This window comes from Mastigoproctus giganteus, chromosome 13 (assembly GCF_048544385.1).
Source record: "Mastigoproctus giganteus isolate SK-2022 chromosome 13, ASM4854438v1, whole genome shotgun sequence".
NCBI classification, from domain to species: Eukaryota; Metazoa; Arthropoda; class Arachnida; order Uropygi; family Thelyphonidae; genus Mastigoproctus; species Mastigoproctus giganteus.
The window spans coordinates 70,672,173-70,683,846 of record NC_143587.1 but is presented as its reverse complement, the minus strand read 5'-3'; the positions used below and the strand labels follow the sequence as shown (position 1 = coordinate 70,683,846).

At 36.6% G+C, this 11,674-nt stretch overlaps 1 protein-coding gene across 1 annotated transcript; it reads left to right on the top strand.

Annotated features, from left to right (window-relative positions):
- Positions 1 to 9,957: 9,957 nt before the first annotated feature.
- On the top strand, positions 9,958 to 11,474 carry LOC150076152 (uncharacterized). Its single transcript, XM_090387271.1, has one exon. It carries the CDS (start codon positions 10,521 to 10,523, stop codon positions 11,472 to 11,474), a length of 954 nt encoding a protein of 317 aa, XP_090243397.1. The 5' UTR covers positions 9,958 to 10,520.
- The last annotated feature ends 200 nt before the right edge of the window (positions 11,475 to 11,674 follow it).

The following is an 11,674-nucleotide window of genomic DNA, read 5'->3' as shown; positions in this document are numbered from 1 at the left end:
GGTTTGAATCCCCAGCAGTTATAGCAAATTATACTTGCAAAAAAGAGTGCAAACAGTGCTGTCCGTGCAAATGCTGTTCACTACCTGAAGAATGTGTCCCTGAATCACATAAATTTTATAATCACTGCCCTCTATGCGCTGCCAATCAACAAAGCGTTATTACTAGCATTTTATCGACTTATTATAATCGACTTTTGTTTAATTTTTCTATTTGGGTTTTTCATACCGAAAGATTAAATTACTTCTGTCTACTGCCAGCCTTTCGCTGTACCACAAAAAAAAAATTAAATGCAATCCACCTGCTTCCCCCTCCCCACAAGTATTGATCTAGCAGGCCTTCGACCTCAACTATCTGGAGACAACTTATTCAAATAGTTAATAATGAACAAAAGACTTCAAAATCACAATTTGTTGTAAGTTTTCTCTTGTTTTGCAGTTAAAAAAAGTGAATTGCGAATGGAGAAATTATAACAAGACACTGTTGTTTTAGTAGTGTTTTAAGTGCATCGGCATCTTAGGCCATATATAATATGCCTGTAAATTGTGGTCGATTTCCAGTTTGCTGGACGAAAAACTATTGCCACTCTCGCCTGGGACCGATTAACTCAGCCGCGTTGTGAAAAAGGCAATAAGAATTTCTCGCATTGACGCGATTCAAACTCAGATCTTTTCCACCCGGTGTTGGAAGGACGGTGATTCTACCAACTGTGATATCCACGATATCTTCCAGACATTAAATTAAATTCGATAAAAATTATATGAGGTGATTCTTTTTACGTGAAAAAAAATACGAAATTCCACCTCTATTTTCGATTCCTGGTATTCAATAATGAATCAAGGTTATTTCTCACTAAGGAATTTCCGCGTCGAGAACTTATTCCGTGTCTGCGAATTTCATTCACACGTGTTGGCTCTTGCTACATGCAAGAAATAAAAAGTCAGCTTAAATGAAAATAACCCAAGTGATTCAGTTAAGACAGCGGTTTTGTTATTTCAATGTCACGCTCACGTTCGTGAGATCTCATGACCTACCAGAAATCATGGCAGATCTCGGAATTTGCCTGATGACAGCGGAATTTTTGATGACCAAGGGTAAATTGGTAGGGATCTCAAATTGCTTTATATAATGGGATTATAAACTCTCTACCTTTAAAAGCAACTGTACCATAAATCATCGGCAGAACACCATGGCGGAAAGTAAATTTCCCAGCATGCACTCTATATCCCTTGCCTCCCTTAGTTGAATTTACATCCTCTGATTCAAGCGACATGTGAAACGTTTGCCTATCCTCACTCCGAGCTTCAAAAACTTCAGCAGGAACTAACTTCCCTAAGGTTATCAACTTTTTATTCGACTTCTCACCTAATATCGCCACCCTTCTGCCAGTTTTATGAGATGCAGTCTCTCTCTCTCTCTCGTTGGACTCTTTTACGTAGATCGTATATTTCAGTACGAGTGGCTGCATACATTGTGTCCTCGCGGTTAGCATGATTATCGCGATCACCGTCCTTTCTCATAATGTGGAAAACGCGAATCCTGGCTCTAGAGGAGGAACTTTTATTAGCTTTTTTTTTTTTTTTTCGCAATGTGGATGAGTTAGTCAGTCTCAGACGAGGGTCGCATGGTTTTATCCCCTAGGATCTGTAGTTTTCGTCCATGAAATAAGAAAAATCGATTGCAGAATACAGGCTATTACAGACAATATACTGATGTCTCATAGCCTTAGCTGCTTTGACGATTAACGCGAAAACCACTGTACCCGACCTCCATGAGTGGATGTAGTATTCTGAGTGCGATATCACAACTGGTTGTTATATATAGTGGAATTATAACCTCCTTATCTATACAAGCAATTGCTCCATTAATCATTCATTGGACACCACGAATTTCTCCTCTTTTTCGCCTCTTTGCATTTATCATAATGCGCAGTTCTCTTCCTTCATCTACCATTTGCAATTGACATCTTCCAAGTGTAAAAATGTTGGGTTTTTAATTGCCGAATGTAAAGCCACGCATTGTGCAAAATTAAGACACCGTTGTCGTTTATCTTATAATAATCCAGGCCTACCAAAATCTGAAGGGGTGCTGCATGGTACTGGTCAGTAACTACTTTCCTTATCTTTACTTCATTTGCAAATTTTTATATCGCACATTGTATATGGGGATCAATCGCATCGGTCCACTTGATATCGATTGTTCAATCATTGATGATCTCACTCAAGTTGCTGATAAGCTGAATATGTATTCTGCATTTAAATTCATACATGAGAAATTCTTTGTGAGGTGGGGGAAGAGTGTATGACAGAAGCTTATTAAACTCTACGTGAAAGTGGAAAGGAAATAACCGATGTTAAAAATAAGAAGGGCCTTAGTGTTGGATGGGATCTATCCAATTATATTAAGGGAGGCAGCAAAGGAGGTAAGCAAACCTCTTATTTATAATCAAACCCCTTATCCATAATTATGAGGTAATTCTTGGATTCAGGGGGAAGTACCAAATTCACAAAAGAGATCAAGGAGTTACATGAGTAATTGAACTGTTAGCTTAACTTCTGTTCCAGGGAAAATAATGGAGTCACTGGAGGAACTAATTCGGGAACATCTAGAGAGGAGTGCAGTTGGATTTCTCAAGGAGCAATTTTGTCTTATCAATCTGATTGGATACTATGATGCAGTAACAAAGGAACTGGATGCAAAAAATAATGTTGATATCATATACCTGGATTTCAGGAAAGCTTTTGATACTGTTGCACATACAAGACTGCTGTACAAATTGGAGCAGTATGGCATTAATGGCAAGTTACTGCTATGGATAAATGGATGGTTGAGCGGAAGAAGACAAGGAGTGGATAAAAAATGGACACAACTCTGCATGGACTAATGTTATTAGTGGAGTCCCTCCCCAGGGTTCATTGCTGGACCCATTGGTGTTTTGTTTATTGATGATATTGATAGTAATAATGACGATATATTTCTGAAAACAAGATCTATAAAAATTAGGCAGTAGGGCTGAGAAATGGAAATTGAGGTTTAACACAGGTTAATATACAGGAATTTTGTCAGCAGGGATACAGTGGCGATTATTTCATTGTATAAGGAAATGGTCAGGCCACATCTTGAGTACTGCATACAAGTCTGGAAGCCTCAATTTAAGAAGCATGTACAGCTGCTCGAACGAGTGCAGAAAAACGCAACGAGATCGATGAGGGAAACAAAGCATTGCTCTTACCAAGAAAGGCTCGAACCCTCTGGAACTGATCAAATTATTCGTTAGCAAATTGATGATAAATAAAGTTATTATTATATATTTATATAAAAATAAGAATAAAGTTTAAGTTATTTTAAACATAAAACTTTGAATTTTCTTCTCAGCGAACCCAGGTGTTCATTTATATACTGGATACACACAGAGAGAAACATGTGCATATATATATATACAGTAAACCCTTGCTAATCCGATTACAGTTAATCCGGATCGAAAGATGAAAATTCTGTTCACAGTTGAGTATTGAAAGACACACGGGATTTAGGAAGGTAGATGAGTAACTCTCACTTCGCGCTGATTGTCTGTGCAGAGAGAGAGAGAGAGATGGAACATACATTACGATTGTCTTTGCGTGTTGTTCAGTATCGTTGTTGACTCTGAGTCGGAAGGATTCTATTGCTTATATCGCTTCATTTGCGTACTTCTTTATACATATATTTATTAATTATATAAAATATGTTAACATAAGTTAACATATTTTATATAATTATGGATTCTAAAGAATTAAAAAGTGAAATAAAAGGAAAACTCCTTACTTTAACTATCATTAATTTGAAAATGGTTTTCCTTGAAAAAAAAAAAAAATTGCTGAAGGATTTGGTATTGGCCAACAGGCTATCTCAGATATTAAAAAAACAAAAAGAATCTGTGTATTAAAACACTTCCTTTAATTCGATGTGGGGAGCGATAAAAGCAGTGTATTAAATAGAAAGACATTAAAAAAATCCAAAAGAAGTGTTGCTTGGAAGAAGCTGTATTTAAGTGGTATTCACAGCAACGATCGCGTCCGTAGCCAGGAGCAGCAGTGCATAGCACATGCTTCTTGATTAGACCGGGGTTCGAGCCCGTGACCACCAAATACGGAGGATGCGGAAAGGTCAGGGAATGACCACCGCATATCGCCGGAGCAATATGGCTTTAGTTGCTAATGCTCCTAAAACCAAATAACAACAACAAATCTTATAATGGAAAGACGCCTCACACTAACTGCCAAAATGACCACTGGAATAATCTTGGAGCCAAACATATGGGAACTGTGCAGCTGGAGAATCCCCCAACTCGGACTGAACTCAACTCCAACACTTATAGCCAACCATAATAGACTAGCCCTTAGCGACCGCTTTCTCCCCATGCAGATGATTATCACAGTCCAAGCAATCGAAGGCGACCTCTACAAATTTGTCAAGGATCGCAAATACCGGTGAGAGATCCTTGATGACCTAAACTCAACCAGGCAAACTGGACAGTAATGTCGCAGTATAATAAATTTAAAAAGGATGTCTGTAATATTGTATATAATGTCAAAAATACTGTATAATATCTTTATGAGTATATTGTGAATAATTTAACTGAAACTTATTATATTGTTGGCCCTGGGGGATGAACCCGAATTTCGATGTGGGCCCCATCCTCAAAGCCTTTGTCCACCAGCTAATGTGAAGCCCCTGGCATTCCTGTTGTGAAGGGTACATTGTATACATCCTTTTGTACACAATAAAGATTATATATAGCGGTCCGCAAACGTTTTTTTTTTTTTTGATTTTTTAAAGGGTCCGTAGATCTCAGTAGTTTGTTAACCATTGGCTTAACCTACATGGGAAGTACTTAGAAAGGGAGGAATGGAGGACACTGAAAAGTTTTGAAAATCAGGCAGAAGTCAGAAAAGTATACGCTAGGGAGGAAACGCAGCATCGTATTTGCAATGAGTTTGACTCCTGTTTTAATGAGTTTGTTTGTTTTATAATAAGACTCTTGTTTTACCATTCCTGTATAAATATTAATCTCTGCGTTACATGTCCAGATTATTTTTATATGGAAAAACAAAAAATATGAGATGCTTATTTTACTTCTGCTTTCTTATATCCGATAATACCAGGAAGCAAAGTTATTTTCTACTAAGGAATTCCCACATTGCAAAGTTATTCCTTGAGAAATTCATTTACGACCTATCGCTCTTACACACGCACAAAATAAAAATTCATCTTGAATGAAAATAACCTAATTCACCTAAGAGTAGTTGAGTTCTTTTTTATTTCAATGTCACGCATTAACCTGATACAACGTGCGTCAGAAATCGTAAACAACCGGTAGCTATGACAGCCCTCGGAATAGGCCTGACGTGACTAGAATTTTCGATGACGAAGTGTAAGTGGCATATTGTGGCATTTTGGGTGACAGGAATGTTAATTACAGTCAGTTCTCGCTTTACGAGTTTTTTTTTTTTTTCAAATATCAAGTATCAACAAAATCGAAAATATTAATTGCAAAAATTGAATATTAAACACTCATAAATACCGCATTTCAAACCACGCGCGTAGCTATACAATACAGTGTACCCCGCTTTGCGATGTTAATCCGTTACTATCGTATCGCAAAAATATCGTAATGTGAACCCAATAATACATTGTTTTTGGTAATTCATTCCACGACCTCAGAAGTTCAAATTTTCGCTATATAACTCCCTAAAAGGTCGTTTTTGTAGTAAATTGTATTAGTTACCAATTCAAATCATTAAACGCACTACAGTTTCATCGTTATCATATGTTATAAGAACCAATTTTTAAAGGCTTTGTGATATTTTTCTAAAGCACATTTCCTGAGGTCAAGACCATAAAACAATAAAAACAATTTGCACTTTCCGGTTTATTGGGCTTTTCTGTTACTACAATCTATTATAAACGAGTAGTAAACTTGATGTTATTGCATCTGTGAAAATATCGATCGCTGTAATCGTGTGATTTTTTGCGTTATTATGGTGAAATGTTTAATCGTTTAAAAAACATAAATAAATTTTCAGAATCTTCTCTTCATTCCTTTTTTTTTTTTAGCTTTGTAAACTTGTTACACCGCGCAAATCGTGTTAGTTGCAATTTGTGCGTTCTGTTAAAAAATGCTTATGCATGCTATTGAAATTTATAAAGAAAAGAGAAGATGATCTTGGAAACAAATGCCTCTTGAAGCATTTCTGAAGAAGACGACCCCTTGTGCAACAAACCAAATGCCGAGCCAATAAGAAGTGACCCACGAGTGTGCATTTAGTCGATGATGATGAAGAATAAACATTCTTTAACATTTGTAAGCCATAAATAATTTCTCTATTATTATAATTTGCTTGATTTTGCAGGCTACGTTTTCATTTCTTTAGATAAATCAATCATTGTTGATAACGCAACCCCTATTTTTAACATTATGTCTATGGGAAATAAATTCCCGCTTTACGAGCGCGCGCTAGGAACGAATTAACTCGTAAAGTCGAGAACTACCTATACTGCACAGGAAACATTATTCTGTTTCTGCGCCAAAGCAACTAAGGCTATAAGGCGTCGATGTATCATATCTGTAAATTGGCTGTTTTGAGAAATGAAAAACCGAGTTTGTTTGTTTGAGAGTTGGAGAGACTATACAACCCTCTCCCGAGATCGACTGAGTTAGGGTGTTCGAACCCAATGGTATGAAAGAGCAACGAGCGTAATTCCTGTGCTACGTGCGATTATAAAGGAAACAACTTTGGTTTGGTATGCGTTGGAGGAGGGAAATAACTTGCAATGAGCTGGCATAATACTGATCCTTGGGAACGAGCCTCATGGAGAATTTCTCTAAGCCTCATTAATTCAGACAGATCTTAGTGTTCTGTAAATATTTGGCTGCTTTGACAGTTGTTTGCTCTAACTTCTATCTTATATATTAATTTATATTGTATTTTAACTTCTAATTTAATTTATGCAGATTTCTTAGCATGTGTCTCTTTCTTTTTTTTTCTTAGTTACAAGATTTTCCGATATTTTATCGTTATTGTTTCTTGTAATAGTCTCCCATGAGTGTCTATAACAAGAACCAACGTATGTATTTACATTTCCTTACAGATTACAATAATATACTTCTGTTGATACTTTTGTACAATAATAGTGGTTTTATATTTGTATACCAAAATTTTGCAATCCACGGTTCAGTCCGGTCTCCTTAAACAAAAGAACAAGAATTATTGCTGCAGCCTCCCTTTACGGGGAGTGGGGTTTAAAAGTCTGGTAGATAATGTTGAGGGAGGCGATTTGTTTACGCTTTACACCAGTGGTAGAGTGTAAACAAATCCCCTAACCCCGTTTTGTAACTCCAGTTTTGGTTTGGTAACTTGAATAACTTGGAGTCAAGAGTCCCTATATTTTCCGTGCACCTAAAGAATTTCACCGAGAGTTGCCATTGAACTTATGGGGGGGGGGGGGGTTATAATCTGGGAACCATTTTAACGCATCGTATTTTAGACTTGTTTTCGTAACGTTTTGAAAATTATCGTTTCGTTGTATCACATGAAGGTGCCATCGGAAGGCAGTCGACATTGCATGAATGATGTATATCTTGTTCCATCACCTTTTTCTTATATTTTTTATTTGAATTGCCAATTTTCACTTTCATGTTGTTGTTTTTTTTTTTTTTTTTTTTTTTGTTAGTTGTTGGCGCATCGGCTTCTGTGGCCATAATGCACCTCCCAAAGTTTTTGCATTTTACTCTGATCCAAGCCCGAGGCGGGATTCGAACCCGCGACCTGCATTTTACCCACCTCGCTAGCCCGGTCGGCATTTTCATGTTGTACGAGTATAAATGGATAATGAGTTTACTGGGGGTTTTTACACGTATTTTATTGGCATATTTATTGTTTTTTTTTCCATAATCCCCCATTTTCTATTGAACTTCAGTCTTGCCGATCGTACTTCTGCCAAACGCGATACTTTTTTTTTGTCAAATGTATTGCCAAATTTCCCACTTTTGAAAAGTGATTACTGTATTTTGAAATGACATTTTTATTGCATTATTATAATTTTTCTTAACAGTAGATAATTTATTGAACGACGATCAAACATCTTACTTCCTAAATCAGTGAAAATCTGTTAAAAAAACAGATTTTTTATTTGAAGACGAATTTGTTCTATGATCTGTCAGTCACATCTAACGATGAAAAGTGTAATGGTCAGCAAAGTTATACAGCTACAACATAATGATACTTTTAAGGTTTCTTGTTTGAAATTTTAAAGCATCATATTACTTTTTTATAATATCAATATCTTAGTCAGTTTTTTTTTCTATATCATCCGAAAACTTTTATTTTTTGTTTCAGTCAATTTTGGCACACAGGCCGGAAAAGGTTCGTCATTGCTGTCCTCGATTTTCCAGTGACACTCGTGAGAGGCTTTTGTGCAGTGGAGATTATTCATAACACGCATTTCAGTATGCCTGACTTCGGTTGTCTCACAGGATTTGTGTATCTCGCGAGGATGGGGCTAAAATTTGTAGTTTTGCCCTGTACAATTATATTATTTTTTATTGTTAAAAAAAAGAGAATACAGCCATACGAATATTTTAAATTACTTCATTCGCATACATTAATAACGCGAGGAACATATTCACGAAGGATTTTATGACGTCGATTTTATGATGTTCTGAATGTGAATATACATTTTTGACTATGAATATATTAACTTTTTTGTTGTTGTTTTGAACTTTGTAAACCTCTGTCCAAACAACCGATCTTGTTTCTGTCGCTGAATAGAGAAAAGCTTTGGTAGCATAAAATGGTCAAGCCTGTACCTCACTAATCAAAATCACTGCATCTGGAGTACTAGAAACATCTACAATTGCAGATAACGGTGAAACCGGAGACCCATTCATCGGCAGACATGATGTGGACTACTGCAGAAGTCCACATCATGTTTGACAGTACAAGAACAACTCTGCTAAACAGTGCTGTTCTTGTTCTCTCTATCCTATAAACTCCTCTGACCCTATGTGACTCATTTATATAAACAGCAATATTTACTTTATGATTTAAAAGAAAATAAAACTATTACACCACATGATAGTTTGAAATGTTTATTAAAGTGAATCACATCAATTTACACTTAATACTTTGGCGATGTTTCGCCAAAGGGTGCCTTTGCTTTTTCAAATTTAAATTCAAATGTGGACAATTTCTCGTAATAATATTCTTTGTAATTTTGTAAAGAATTTAATTTAAAGTAATTTATCTTAACTTAATGCCAATATTTATTAAAATCCGTTAATAAATTGACTACTTCATAATTCAATCCTGTTCTAACCCTACAATTGCTAATTTGATTTCTTTCACGTTGTAACTTCCCCTGTGGGTCTGATGACTGGGTTCAGTTGAGCTTCGAAATTTGCCAGAGTATTAAAGTGTAACTTGATGTGATTCAATAAACATTTAAAACTCTATCACGTGGTGTAACACTGTTTTTAATTTTTTCTTTCGTAGTAAATAGCTAACCACTTATCGTCCTCCCTTTCACACAATTATATATTTTAATTAATAAGTGAAATATCAATTAAAATTCAAAAGTTATGAATCTATTAATGTTGTTTTCCGTCGACAATCAGAAACATTTGGAGTTGCTTATAAACAGAGGACTATTTTTCGTTATTGATTTGACACACTGCTAATGTAAATTGCCGGAGGTTAAGACTTTCAGATAAGCTCATTTTTACTGAGATAATATCCCCCTCCCTTCTCCTCAAATACGGAAATAAACATCTGTTTCGCAGACCCCCCTATGAGCAAGTAAATAAAGCAAAAAGGTTTTTGCTATTTCAGGAAGTACGATACTGATTGCCGAACGTTAAAAGCGATTTCGATAACTTGTAAGCGTTCCCAGTTTCTTCCCCTCCCTTCCCATCACATGCTTCTTTTTGTCGTTCCACCTTTGTCCAAAACAAACGTACTGCAAACACAGTGCATTACGATATCTAAGGTCTTGTCAGGAGAATGATTTGTCAGTTGACAGAGTATAAGGTTAATCTCGTTAAATGCTCGACCTCTACACTGCTAGTTATGTGACTAGGAGTGGCAGCAGATGACATTAGTAAGTCTTATGATTATGAAGTGGGGAAGGTAAGGGGAAGTCAGTCCCCTATCTGTGTTCGTGAAATTCAACTTGCTTTCCCCTTGACTAGTTCAAAGTGACAACGAAATCGGAAGTGAACAATCACTGCCTTTAACCTTTGACCAGTCTTCGTTGATGGCTGGTACCAGTGAACCTTACTTCGTTGTGCAACCCCGTTCGTGCACTTGATACTGAGGTATGTTCCGGGCTTGATATTTCAAATTGAAAACTGCTACATTTTGTGCATGCTACACAACCGAATAACCTTATGTTAAACAGCTTCCTGTACTGGATGTACATTAATGCTTTTTATAGGCTGCGGTAGCTTCATATTCTGCTCTATTTAAAACTGTGTTTTGTGCTCATGGAGGATACTGTGCTGTTAAAATCCACTATTCAAAGAGAAAACTTTACTCTCCATCAACTAATCTCTCCCTCTGATGATGTCAATGATACCTACACCGAATCACACTTCTGGAATGACTGCAAGCTGGATAATTATTTGGATTACTTATCAAAAGATGGATCATTACCGGATATGGTAGTTTACTCTTGCAAATACTTGAAAAGTGGAGTGTACCGAGAAACGAAAGATATGTTGCTTATGGAGTCTACTCATAACGTGTGCGAGTGTTTTAATCATCCCTACAAAAGTAATGAGTTAAAGCAGACAAGTGAAGGTACCGATTTTCTTACCTGCCTCGACGAAAGGTTCGTGGTACTGGGAGTCCGCCTTGACTCTTTGACCTCTTCTTTCAGAGAGACAGCAGAATCTTTTGGGTACTTTAATTATCCTCTCTGTAGAAATGATGTGTCTGAATCACGTGACAATCTTGGTGTGGAAAATAAAATAGTCCCTTGTAGGGTGTCTGATAAGCATCGAACGAACCCACAATACGAAACCTACGATATACCAAAAAAGTCCATATTACCATTGCCACCTTATACCAACAGTACAGGAAAATCGCATCACGTTAGCAAAAATGAGAGTTTTCCTTGTCCTTATCCTGGTTGTAACAAGAAATATAGTAAAAAGACCCATCTCAAAGCTCACATACGCCGACATACAGGAGAAAGGCCTTTTGCGTGTCGGTGGCCTAACTGTGACTGGAAGTTCTCCAGATCGGATGAACTTGCGAGACACGAGCGATCTCATTCTGGAGTAAAACCTTACAGATGTTCAGTGTGTAATAAGAGATTTTCCCGATCCGATCACCTGGCCAAACATACGAAAATCCACTGTCGCGAAAGAAGCTTGGAAAACTTTAAATATTCCCGAAGAGCAGTTCTAGTGGTAAGAGATACTAATAAAAATTAATTTTAAGCATAGAAGACTCGCAGCGAGTTGAAGTTCAAAAAGTATATCTAACAAGTACGTTGTTAATACGCTAACACACGTTTGTATCGTTTTATTATTAGAGTTCTTCAGCTTGTAACTAATTAACATTAAAATGTTTTTGAAAATTACAATAGTTCTTGTTTATTGTCTAGGATCCAATATGGAATTATTTAGAAAAC